At 50.4% G+C, this 12740-nt stretch overlaps 2 protein-coding genes across 5 annotated transcripts in view; one reads left to right on the forward strand and one right to left on the reverse strand.

Moving 5' to 3' along the window:
• Positions 1-1463: 1463 nt before the first annotated feature.
• On the forward strand, positions 1464-7626 carry Timm22 (translocase of inner mitochondrial membrane 22). The gene is made up of 4 exons (XM_051157990.1): positions 1464-1770; positions 3609-3805; positions 4951-5023; positions 7105-7626. The coding sequence occupies exons 1-4, from the start codon at positions 1533-1535 to the stop codon at positions 7179-7181; spliced, it is 585 nt and encodes a 194-aa protein (XP_051013947.1). The 5' UTR covers positions 1464-1532; the 3' UTR covers positions 7182-7626.
• A 3964-nt stretch (positions 7627-11590) lies between these two features.
• The window catches only part of Abr (ABR activator of RhoGEF and GTPase), a 194165-nt gene continuing 193015 nt past the window's right edge, over positions 11591-12740 (reverse strand). For all 4 annotated transcript variants that reach the window (XM_051157993.1, XM_051157994.1, XM_051157995.1 and 1 more), the window contains 2 exons: positions 12155-12302; positions 11591-11773 (listed from right to left, as the gene is read on the reverse strand). In XM_051157993.1, the coding sequence (XP_051013950.1) occupies positions 11684-11773; positions 12155-12302 (238 nt within the window). In that variant the 3' untranslated portion in view covers positions 11591-11683. The remainder of the gene's footprint in view (positions 11774-12154; positions 12303-12740) is intronic.

Consider the following 12740-nt stretch of genomic DNA (forward strand, 5'->3'; position numbering starts at 1 on the left):
GGGAGGCAGAGGCAGGAGGATCGCTGTGAGTTCGAGGCCTGCCTGGTTTACAAAGCAAGTCCAGGACAGCCAAAGATAACACAGAGAAACCCTGTCTTGGAAAAACCAAAGGAGAAGGAGGAGGAGAAGGAGAAGAGACTAAACACTGGTCGATAGAGGATGGAACTGGGAAGGACAGTAGGGTAGCTCACGATGAACTCCAAGAGCAAACGGCGAGGCCACACAGGAGTAGAAGAGAAAGCTCCGTCAGAGCTGAAGAAGCCAGGCTGGACAGATGCTAAGCGGTGCAGAAGACATACTGTTCTTCCAGACCACTAAACTCCGTTCCCAGCACGCACTTCTGGTGGCAAACAACCACCAGCTTACAACCTCTAACTCCAGCTCCAGGGCATCTGATACTCTTTCCTGGCCTCCCTGGACACCCACCGGCACACACCCACACACAAATAAAATGTAATTAAAAAAAAAATACTGACAAAACATCAAAGGAGAAAGTGCTGGCTGTCACATGCATCTGAGAAGTTTAGTGAAACGATTCAAGAATGAAGAAACCACTAGAAACTTCAAACTTAGCTTGCTTGGTAGCCTGGTGGGGACAGGAGCAAGAAAAATATGGAGGATTTTAGACACCAAACCCGCATCTGTAAGCAGCGCTGTTTTCGTGGGTGTTTGTCTTAGCTAAGACGGTGAAATAAATTGCCAGCCTGGGGCTGCAGGTGCATGTAGTGTAGCGATATAGTTTTTACTTTACACGAAGCAGAATCACAATTGTCGTCGTCACCAAAGCCCCCGATTCTCACTCCGACCCTGCACCCCAGACAGGATTTCTTTGTGTAGCCTTGGCTGTCCTGTACTCGCTCTGTAGACCAGGCTGGCCTCTGTCTCCTGAGTGCTGGTATTGAAGGCATGCTCTACCACCGCTCAGCTCATTTTCTGGTCCCTTTTTTCCTCCTCAAAGGCCTAATAACTATGTAACAAAATATCTCTTGAGCACATTTATGCCATGTTTCAACATTTACTTACAAAGCTCAGAAAACCACCAAGCAGCCTGTAGTTTTAATTGAGTACCAGGGTCACCGCTGCTTGGCCTGGCAACAAAGCGGACACGCACGCCCCCTGCTGCACGTTAAGCGAGCTGCAGCCTGGTAAGAGCCCGGCCGCTGTTCCAAGGAAGCAACCAAGGCCTGCGAGCGCGCTCAGCTTTCTGGGAAATGTAGTTAGACGGTTCGAGTTAGAACTACAAATCCCGGCACGCACCACATCGGAGCCCCTATTAGTTGAGGGGGGGGGGTGTTCTGGAGACCCTGAACCTTGTTTGTCAGTGCTTGTAGCAATGCCTTACAAACTTGACTCACTGTTTCCAAGAGGCTTTAGGGGAAACATGATAGCGTCCTCGAAGCTGATGCACAGCACAGGCCGACTTCCTCAGTGTGGCGAATCTGCGGCTGTGTTACGCTGGCTGGACTCCTAGAGAAGTGTGTGGAATCGGCTGTGGGAAGTACGACGCGAGAGGTTCTAGAGTTCGTGCGGCCATGGCGGCGGCCGCCCCCAAGGCCGGGGCTTCAGCTTCCGAGGCAATGGGTTCCGCCGAAGCTCCGCTGCAGTACAGCCTTCTTTTGCAGTACCTGGTGGGCGACAAGCGTCAGCCCCGGCTCCTGGAGCCTGGCAGCCTGGGCGGGATCCCGAGTCCCTCCAAGAGCGAGGAACAAAAGATGATCGAGAGGGCGATGGAAAGTTGCGCCTTCAAGGCTGTGCTGGCCTGCGTGGGAGGTGAGGCGAGACTCGTGGGGTTTGGGGGGGGAGGCTGAGGGTTTGGGGGGGGAGCTTTTGGGTTCCTTGCTAAGATCACGTGCCTGGGAGGCGAGGAACCTGTGGGTCTCGACTTTGATTGCACCCCGACTGGCTCAGGGAACCCAGAGATGCCCCTCTTGACCCTGGCGTTAACATTCGCAGGCAGGGTCTGCGGAGCGCTAAGTGTTTGCCCGCCTTGCTTCCTTCGTTTATTCAGTACGTTGGTTACTAATCAGCTGTCACGTGCCAGGCAGTGGGACTATGGATGAAAGTGACCAGAGCCCTGATTGAGACCATCTAGGACCCTGGCAGAAGAGCTGGTGCCGCAGACACATTAGGGAATTGCAAATGCAAAGGTCCTCAAAGGCAGAAGTTAGGGATTTGAAAACTTTTGCTGGAAGGTGGTGGCGCACGCCTTTAATCCCAGCACTCCGGAGGCAGAGGCAGGCGGATCTCTCTGAGATCCGGGACAGCCTGGTCTACAGGGGTGGGGTGGGAGGGAGGAGTGTGTTTTGGAGCTGAAGTGATTGGAAAAATCTGGGGAGGAGAGATGTCTAGTTTCATTGATACAGAAATGGTTGGGGAGGCTGGACGGTGGTGGCGCACACCTTTAATCCCAGCACTCGGGAGGCAGAGGCAGGCGGATCGCTGTGAGTTCGAGGCCAGCCTGCTCCACAAAGTGAATCCAGGACAGCCAAGGCTACACAGAGAAACCCTGACTCAAAAAACGAAAAAAATAAAAATAAAAAAATGGCTGGGGAGAAAGTTCAGTTGGTAAAGTGCTTGCCACACAAGGTGAAGATTTGAGTTCAATAGCCAGCATCCATGTTAAAAAGCCAGGTATGGCTGGGTGAGGTGGCACAAGCCTCTAATCTCAGCACTGGAGAGGCAGAGGACAGCCAGGGCTGTTACACAGAGAAACTGTCTCAAAAAACAAACAAACAAACAAAAAATAATAACAGCAACAGCACAACAACAACAAAGAAAATGGATGGTTCTTGAGGAACGACACCCCAGGATTGACCTCTGGCCTACACCCACATACACAAAGAAATGTCCAGGGCTCAGACAAGTCATTTGTTGTAACACAGGATTTCACCTTTAATAGCCAAGTGACTTTGGAGACGGTTACTTAACATCTCTGAGTATTAGTTTAGAGAGGACAGCTGAGTGGTAGTCTGTCTGTCTGTCTGTCTGTCTGTCTCTCTTTGTTTTTTGTTTTTGTTTTTCGGGACAGAATTTCTCTGTATAGCCTTGGCTGTTCTACAAAGACTTGCTTTGTAGACCAGGCTGGCCTCAAACTCACAGCAATCTGCCTGCCTCTGCCTCCGCCTTCCAAGTGCTGGGATTAAAGGCAGATGTATCTCTTGAGTTCAAGCTAGCCCTGTTCTACAGTAGCAAGTTCCAGGCCAGCTAAGGATCACATAATGAGACCCTGTCTCAAACAAACAAAAAATCCAGAAAGAGAGGCCGGTAACATGTGCCTCACAAGTTATTGTGAAAAATGAGGTGTCTTCTGGAATACCTGGTACATGACCCAGTGACGTAGGAATATTCTCATGGCCAAGGGAGTGATACACAGGCTTGTAGCTAAGCTGGAGGGTGGCCGGTCTACAGAGGAGCAGAGGCGGAAAGCTGAAGAGCAGGAAAGTGAGAGGAAGAAATCTTGCGGGGGGGGGGGGGGGGGGGGGGAGGGGAGCTTGCATGGGGGGGGGGCGTAGACTTGGATGTGTGCTGTAGAGGAAACCCGACACCAGACATGGCCAGTGGTGGTGCCCAGAGTGTGCAAATGAACTCTTCTCTCTGCTTGCTTCTAGGGTTTGTCTTGGGAGGTGCATTTGGGATCTTTACTGCTGGCATTGATACCAACGTAGGCTTTGACCCTAAGGACCCTTACCGCACACCAACTGCAAGAGAAGTCCTGAAAGACATGGGACAGAGAGGGATGTCCTACGCCAAAAACTTTGCCATTGTGGGCGCCATGTTTTCGTGCACCGAGTGCTTGGTAGAATCTGTAAGTGCTTCTTGCTTCCTAAGAAATCTCTGTCTGCTGCCATTGCACACTTTTTTTTCAAAAAAATCGTCTTTAAAAGAAATTTTGTGTGCATGTTTGTATGTGTGCCATGTGCATGCCTGGTGGTGGGGGTGGGGGGCGGTAATCTGCTCTCTTGACTGGAGGTACAGGCAGTTGTTAGCTGTCATGTGCGTCCTGCGAATTGAGCCAGGGTCCTCTGGAAGAGCAACCAGTGCTTCTAACTACTGAGCCATCTTTCCAGCTCCCTGCCCCCCTTTTTTGAGACAGGGTCTTACAGTGTAACCCTGCTTGCCCCAGAACTCACTTACATAGACCAGGCTGGCCTAGAACTCAGAGAGATCCACCTACCTCTGCCTCCTGAGTGCTGGGATTAAAGTCATGCACCACCACACCTGGCAAACTTTTCTTTTTTAAAGATTTGTTTATTTATTATGTATACAGTGTTTTGTCTGTACGTAACATGCTCTGCCTGCATGTACACCTGCACACCAGAAGAGGGCATCAGATCACATTATAGATGGTTGTGAGCCACCACGTGGTTGCTGGGAATTGAACTCAGGACCTTTGGAAGAGCAGTGAGTGCTCTTAACCTCTGAGCCATCTCTCCAGCCCCTAATGTGAAGGTCTTACTTATTTATAATATGTAAAAATGGGTTTTGCTTTTTTTTTTTTTAATCTTCTGTAGCTAAGTGATTTTTTTTTCTTTTTTTCTTTAAGTTACTCGGCAGTAGGAGTTGGGCTTGGTGCTTTATGCATAGAAGGCAAGAGTTCAACCACTGGGCCACACCCCCGACCCTGGTAATGGTGTTAATGATTCCAACTATACTCACGCCTTTAATTCCAGCACTCAGGAGGCAGAGGCAGGCAGACTGCTGAGTTCAAGGCGAGCCTGGTCTACAGAATGAGTTCCAGGACAGCCAGGGCTACATGGAGAAACCCTGTTTGAAACAAAGAAGAGAAAGAAAAATTATACTAGTGAACATAAATTTTGATTATTTCCCAATGCTAGACTTGACGTCAGCCCTCTGGTGCCACCTGCTGGAAGCATGCATAAGCACATACACATTTTAGGATCTTCCCTTGGCTCATTTCCCTGGCTCTGAATAGCCTCTTTCCGCCCACAGTACCGGGGAAGGTCGGACTGGAAGAACAGTGTCATCAGCGGCTGCATCACCGGGGGAGCCATAGGTTTCAGAGGTTAGTAAACAGCTCCCAGTGGTTTTCTCCTGTGGTCGGGGAGCAACGTGCTGATGTTGACATTTCCCAACACGAGTGTTCCAAGGATGCTTGATCCATTCTCCCCTCTGACAAATAAGCCCTGGCTGCTTCTGGGTAAACTGGGCTCTGGAAACTTGCTGGCACCTCCATCAGTGCTAGGCTTGCTCATCCTTGGTCTTGAGAGGTTTGGGACCACATAAAATCTTTCTTTTTTAAAAAAACTGTTTTGTATGGGTATTTTGCCTACATGTATGTCTGTGTACCACATGTGTGCCTGGTGCCAGAGGAGGGCATCAGGTCCCTTGGACTGGAACTCTAGACAGCTGTGAGCCACATGACTGGTGGGAGCCAACATGGGTCCTCTGCAAGAGGAACAGTTGTCCCTCTACCTGCCGAGCCGCCCCTCCAGCCCCGCGTGCTGAATGGAGTCATGTGCATTGCGGGCTGTTTGGCCAGATGCTCACAGCATCTTTAGATGAGACAACTAAAGATGTCTAAAGACCTGTGGGGTGGGGAAGTTCATTCACACTTAACCATAGAACCAGGGGTTTCCCAGAAAAAAAAGAGCTTCCATACTGAGTGTGTGAGATGACGCTGGCATGTGGGATAGCGCAGAAGCCTAGCTAAGTCACTGCGCCCTGAGCTGTCCGTTTGTCCACACTTTCAAGCTGTGCTGAGATTTTTTTCCTGGCATTTCAAGGATACGAACATGTTTTTTTCTTTTTAAAGGTTTATTTATTCATTATGTATACAGCGTTCTGTCTGCATGCCAGAAGAGGGCACTTCTTCTTAATTTTATACAGTTTTACAGTTCTGGGAACCAGACCCAGTCCTTGTAAACACTAAGCATGAGTTCTTAAACTGAGCTACAGACCCAGTTTGAATTTTGTGTATAAATTTTAATAGCTGTGTCTTTCTGCAGTTGAAGACGCTTAGATTTCTATTAATTGAAAGCTAAGCGCACACACTGGGCACAGTGGGACATGCATGTAAGCCCAGCCCTCAGGAAGAGGCAAGAGACCTTTGTCTCCGAAGCCCAATGTGGCTGGTTGGAGAGGTGGCTCAGTCCAGTGGTTAAGAGCAGGTGCTATTCCTGCAAGTTCAGTTCCCCGAGCCCTCACAGCTCCCTGCAAGTGCAGCTCCAAAGGAGCTAACTCTCTGTACACACACACACACACACACACACACACACACACACACACAGTGATGGTGCACACCTTAATCCCATCACTGAGGAGGCAGAGGAAGAAGGATCTCTGTGTATTCAAGGCCAGTCTAGTCTGCAGAGCGAGTTCTAGGGCAGCCAGGACTAGAGAGAGAAATCCTGCTGTGAAAAACCAATCATTCAACCAACTAGTCCATAGGGGATAAAGAATAAATAATAATAAATAATAAATAAATAGGGGTGGCGATGGAAGAAAGCTGAGTGCAGACATCCTAAAACTGCTAGGTTATCAGTGAGAAGCCACGCGCCCTGCACCTTCCATCCCTGTTGAGTGTGGAGCAGTGGCGTCAAGCACTTGCACGCTCCTAGAAGCAGCAAGCAGCATGTATTGCTGGGCCACACTCCATCACTCACAGTTACGTACCCAGAGCAAAAGCCTCTCATCTTCTGAGAGCCAGTGACTTGCTGCCATTAAAGCTGCACTGGCCCCTCATAGCCATGTATGGTTGGCAGAGCAGCTTCTCTTTTGGCCTTCCATAGTGTAGCTCCCCCAGGGCTGTGAGCTCAGCTCCCACAGGATGGCTTTGATCACCTTCCCAGGAATTTACTCCATAAACAGTTCAGGGGATAAGGCCATATGCTTTCATTTGATCCCAAGGGCTGCTTCCCTTAGCCAGTTCCTGACTGTGAGGGGCTGGTTCCCTACCACTGTTTGGAATGAGAACAGCTAAGCAAATGTATAGTTAGATGCTGGTTTGGATGGGATATATTGCTCCATTGAAACCTTAATGAGGCATTAATTTGGTTTCTTTGCATTTGCGGTGCAAACTTGTTGTAAGCATAGTCCAACCCAGCACCTGTTAAGAGCGGGGTGTTGCTTGTGTTTGCTTTGCAGCTGGTGTAAAGGCCGGGGCCATCGGTTGTGGCGGGTTTGCTGCTTTCTCTGCTGCAATCGATTATTACCTACGGTGAAGGAAACGGCCCGAGAGGAAGGACGGCGCCAGCCACCTTCAGAGCTCGTCTTTGGAGCAGTTTCTACACACTTGGCGTTGCTTCAGGGGTGAAGCCAGTTGTTTCCCTCCACAGTTGGTGGTGTGAGGGACCCACATCACCGTTCTCTGCCTCCAGCCATTGGAGCAGCTGTACTTTTCTACTTCTGAATTCCACCAGGTTTTTCAGGGGAGATGGTATGCCAGATTGTCTCCTTGCAGTAAGCAGATCAGGGGGCAGTGGCTTGAACCAGGCTCAGTCCTGACCACTCAGCTCTCCAGCTGCGAACAGGGAGATGGCACTATGTTTGCCCATAGCCAGGAAGCTCCTCTGCCTTGAGATTGTGTGCTGGCATTCATCTTGAATACCAGGGCAGGGCAAAGTAAACTTACGCCATCAGGCAATGATGTCATTTCATTGCACTTAGTATCTTGCTATCCTCATTTAAATATATATATATGGGCTGGTATGGCGGCTTACTGGCTAATAGCACTGGCTACTCTTCCGGAAGTCCCAGGTTTGGTTCCCAGCACCCACACTGTGGTTCACCACTATTTGTAACTAACTCTAGTTCCAGGGACCCAAGGCCCTCTCCTGACCTCTGAGGGCAGCAGGTGCCTGAGTGGTGCACCAACATACATGCAGGCAAAAGACTCTACCCCACCCCCCCACCCCCTTTTCTTTTAAAGTGTATATACTGTTAAAAAGAGCTAGTTTTTCAGATTTCATATCTCCTACAAAAGATGACAGGTGGTCCAAAAAGTGACTGTCCAACGGAAAGATTGGGAAACCAGTCGGGATGTAATGCGAATAAATTATAATGAATTTTTTTAAAAAGTTAGGAAACCTCTAAAGAACTGTGGGACTGCTAGTCTCAAACTTTGTGGGAACTGTCCTTTTGTCACCACAGTCATTCGTCACTTAAGCCTGTCCCCCGCAGCAGTCCAGCCACGCTCTCAGATGCACACCACCACAATCACACAGGAGCTGCTGGCCCAGATCTGAGGTTGAAGGCCTATCCACCACCACCCGGTTCTCCATTAAGCTCTTCTTTGGCTTTTACTTTTTTTTTCCCCCCTCTTAAGCAGAATTCAAAGATTGAACTTCAACTTAGTCATCTGGGTGTGTATTTGTATGTGAGCGATGGTATCAAATGCATAGTAACACCTTTTTGCGGTTTCCTTGGAATGAGTGTTAGTGCAGAGAGCTCAGATTCTCTTGTGAATCTTTTTCATTCGTTCGTTGAGAGAATCCAAGGCTCCGTGCGTGCTAGGCAAGCACTTGACTTGTGAACACCCCTCCCCACCTTCTAACTTCCAGTGAATTCTGTATGGTGCCTGCCCTTATTTCAAAAGCAGGTGGCTTCCTTACTGAAAAACTGGCTGGAGCATACCCCAAAGCTCTTTTGAAAACAACTCTCAGAGTGTTTTCTCTACTGTCTGTGAATTCTTCATCTTAGGAACACTTTGGTGCAAGGATGGATTCTACCTGGTACTTGTCAAAGTGCTCAGGTGCCCAAAGTCTCTGACCAGCTGGTGTTCCACATGAGCCCCAATACAAGAAATGGTGCCATCACACGTGGACAACTCAATCAAGAGGAGATGAATAGCTTCCTGTCTTAGATGGCTGGGAGTCAGTATGAGCTCATAAACCAAACAGCAATTCGCAGACACATCTGTTCCCGATCTCCAGGGTAAACAGTGTCCAATGGCTGGTGAAGTCCCATGTGAACCCTATTGGCTCTGCCAAAGGAGGGTGGGGCTCTTAGGAGATGCAGGTCTCAGGCTGCCCAAAGACATGCTAATTTCAAGGACAATACATACAAGGTAGTGGAAGGCTATGGGCCCCCTGCTGCCATCTTTCCCAGGCACAGGATTGACCAGGTCCGCAGTGAGTATCCTGTGAAGGGAACCGCAGCAGCAGTGACTTAGAAATGTTTACAGAGTGCTAACAGGGCTTTCTCCAACTGCCACAGTCCCCAAAAATCAAAAGGGAGGTTCAAGGATAGACAGATAAACAGGTTCCTGGAAACACATCTGGGTACAGCTGGAAGGATTTAAATATTTAGATTAGTGGTCTTCCCTAGACCACTGAGAACACAAACATCCACACCACGGGGCTGAGTTTTGTGCAAATGTTGAGGCTTTGCAATTTTTTTTTTATTAACATTTCCCTCTCACGTGGTTTACATCAATTTATAATAATCTACATAAGTTTAAACATGAGACAAAAAAAAATATATCCATACCAACTTATTGGGGGGTCCCATCATACCTTGTCAGCAAAAGCTGGCAGCCCTCAAGTTGTTGCCCAAGCAAGTACAGGCACACCTGGGTTCCCAGGCCCTATCTCCTGGTGGCCTGCCAGCAACGAGGGGCTCTGGGCCACACGACCCCATCTCAAGAGGACCACCAGATAATTCCTTGATGCACCTCAGTTCAGGTCTGGCACCTGATGCCCTCCACTTGGGGTGGAATTTATAAATAATAGGAACCTTTGATAATTCTCAGCCCCTCCAGCTTCCCTGCTGTTGTACTGCCTAAGCAAGCTGGGGCTGCAGGAGCTGATGCCGAGACGCCAGCATCCCTCGTTCCGTAGGGACAGGAGGCACTGTTTTGAGCTGCAGGCAGCTCCAGTTGGGATCTGAATTCGTTACCATCAATCCTCTGGAAGCAAGAATGCCACACACCAGCACCTGGGTGCCCAATGGTGGCTGAATGACGCGATCTTTACACTCGAGGGCACTCTTGTTCACCTGTTCGAGACAGCAAGGCTCCTTGTTAAACTGCTAACAGGCAGCCGGGAAGTTGGCATTCCTTCCTCCTGCGTGCACAAACTGTACCGTTCTGTCAAAGGCAACAGGTATGAACAGGGAAAGAGCCCTGCCTCTCACCAAACAACAGCTTGGGGGCCAGCAAACCCTTCCTTAGACTTAGCCCTGAGCGCACACAATGACAGCTGGCTTCCCCAATCCTGCGGGCCAAGAGTCAACTACCACGTAGAAGAGACAGGAAGCCGTGTGGCAGCTCAAGCCCCGACGACAGGCACACCTTCCCCTAACTGCCACAGGCTGGTTGCTGCTGCTCAGACTAGGAATGGTGCTTCGGGAGCAAACCACCTTTTTAGTACCAAGCGATAGGTCAAAGAGCTGGGAGTGACACCTGCTGCTCTGGAGCCCCAGCAGGACCCACAAAAGAGGCAACCTGTCCCCCAACTTCTCATACACTTGGGTTTACCCCCTGAACTTAAGAATCCAGGGCAGGATTGTTCCAGCTGGGTCATGTCTGCTCTTCCTAGGCCCTGAGGCATGCATGGCAATGTGGCTGCCCCGTGGCAGTGCTTGGCTGTTGAGAGTGTAAAATCTAAGGCGAAAGTACCACGAGGTATGTGAGGTTCCAGGTTCCAGGACAGAAGCCTGTTTTCATCTGGACACCTGACTCAGCCACGGAAGCTGCCCTGCAGGAGGCTGTGCTCCGCTAGGATAGCCCCAGCAGGTCTTTACTGCGAAGACTGGCTTCCCTTGGTTTGCCACTGCTGGCTGCTTCACCCACCTTGTTCCTTCACAGCCTGGGTGCCAACCACACCCTTCAGGTGCGTTCCCAACCTCTACTGATGGCAGGACACTTGTGGGTCACTACACTCAAAGAAAATACATAACACCAGGGCAAACGGAACAGAAAATTCAGCAATAGAAGAAAACAGTTGAGGATGCCGCACTGGTAGGCAGGAGACAGAACAGACAAACCCCAGACATGGCAATTCTCAAACATAACATTCTAGAAGTCAGCTCTCCAGCTCTGTGCCGAGGGTTAGTGTGTGTCCGTCTCCGTGTTCAACATTTGCACAGACAGCAAGGAAAGCCAAGTGTGCTTCCACAGGTGGAGCGCAAGGAGGCCATGGGCGGCACACAGCACGTTGGACACCACCACTGCCCAGGGCCTCTGCAGAACTTTCCAGTGATAGAGCAAAGCCCCGTGCTGCACATGCACGCAGCAGGCTGGGAAGATGGAGAGGGCAGAGACGCTGCAATCTGGGAGCAGGGCCAGGAGAGAAGCTGGCAGCAATTACACAGCGCAAAAATAAAGTCTAGGACTGGACTCAGGCAGAAAAGAAGTGTTGGGGGAAAAAAAAAAAATGAAAGAACAAAGCAGGCTTGACTGTGCCCACACTGGCTCAGCCACTACCTTTTCTGCATGACAAATAGACATGAAACAATTCCTGGACAGCACAGAGCATCAGACACACTCAGAGGTATGGAGGGTAGGAGCTGGGGTGTGGTGAGGTGGCTGGGGGCTGGTCAGCTGGCTTTGTACACGGTGGCACAAAAGATGCACACGGTCCAGTTCTTGGAGGGTGGCTTCCCTTGGACTCTGCAGTGCTGGGCTGGGGTGGGGGGGTGGGGTTCTGTTGCAGTCTTTCAAGTCTGTGTTTGGGCCCTGGCTGCAGAGCTGGCTCTGGCCACGCCCACAGCTGCCCACCCCAGGCTAAACGTCTGTGGAGAAGTACAGTGTATTCCGCTTCAGTTCTGCGAAGGAAATGGGGGGGTGCTGCAGGTAGTAGAGTAGAACCTGAACCTGTGGGAGACAGGAAGACGGGTTGGGGCCCTTGCCTCCCAGGTCTGTGTCACCCACGTCACTCCCCATCACTCCCCGGCCTCACTCTGGCAGCTTCTCTATTGGAAGGTCAGGTTTCTTTGCTCACTTGGAGCCCTAGAGGGCGCTGCAGGGCCAAGGGTCAATGGGCCTGCCCTGGGCATGGAAGGTGAGAAGCTTGACCCTAAGGTCAGTCACCAGCCCCAAATTTTCTGTCTGAGACTGAAGCACTCTCAGGAAACCAGATGGCACCCTTGTTTGTCTTGCCCTGAGCAGGGAGGATGCTCTGTGGCCCTGCTCTTGGGCTGTCCTGTACACCACCGACTCAGCTGCCTAGGCGGGGGCGTGGGGCCTACTCAGTACCTGGGCCATGACATCATGGGACCAGATGTCTGCAGCCGACGTGAGATGTGCTTTGCTCTCCACTTCTGAGGGTCTCAGTAACGTCGGGCCAAACACGGTGGCCAGGTTGTGAAGCGACATCTTGTTGATGGGCTCCTTCTCGGCAACCCTGAGAAGAAGAAATAAGAACAAGGTTGTCACCGCTCAGCAGCCCTTGGAGCTCTGGGATGATGGAAGTTGAAGGCACTTGGAGAAGCTCTCCCAGGGACATCAAAGGGGCACTCACCTAGCCTCCCTTCAGGCTAAGGGGGTGAGGTCCCGGCCGCAACCCAGGATACTGCCATAACATACCCCTAGCTCCCAGGCTATCTGCCAAGCTGATGGAAAACTGCCATGCCAGAAGGGCTAGCAACTCTCACTGGTATCACCCTTGACTTAGATAAAAACATTACAGTAAGATGGGGAATACTACTGTTCTAAGAACTCGTCCTGTAAGACTGTACACAGCCAGTCATTTTGAGGCAAGTGTCATTACCTTTCTCCCCATTGAGGTGAGGAACAGAGAGGTTAAGTGACTTAGCCACAGTCACACAGCTCATAGGTGCTG

Source organism: Acomys russatus, chromosome 16 (genome assembly GCF_903995435.1).
Source record: "Acomys russatus chromosome 16, mAcoRus1.1, whole genome shotgun sequence".
Taxonomy (NCBI): domain Eukaryota; kingdom Metazoa; phylum Chordata; class Mammalia; order Rodentia; family Muridae; genus Acomys; species Acomys russatus.

What these genes read in the sequence shown, in the direction of transcription:
- Timm22 (XM_051157990.1), top strand. Translation starts at nt 1,533, where the DNA reads ATGGCGGCGGCCGCCCCCAAGGCCGGGGCTTCAGCTTCCGAGGCAATG. An exon ending in TGTGCTGGCCTGCGTGGGAG is followed by an intron (nt 1,771 to 3,608) that starts GTGAGGCGAGAC and finishes GCTTGCTTCTAG; the next exon opens with GGTTTGTCTTGGGAGGTGCA. An exon ending in GGGAGCCATAGGTTTCAGAG is followed by an intron (nt 5,024 to 7,104) that starts GTTAGTAAACAG and finishes TTTGCTTTGCAG; the next exon opens with CTGGTGTAAAGGCCGGGGCC.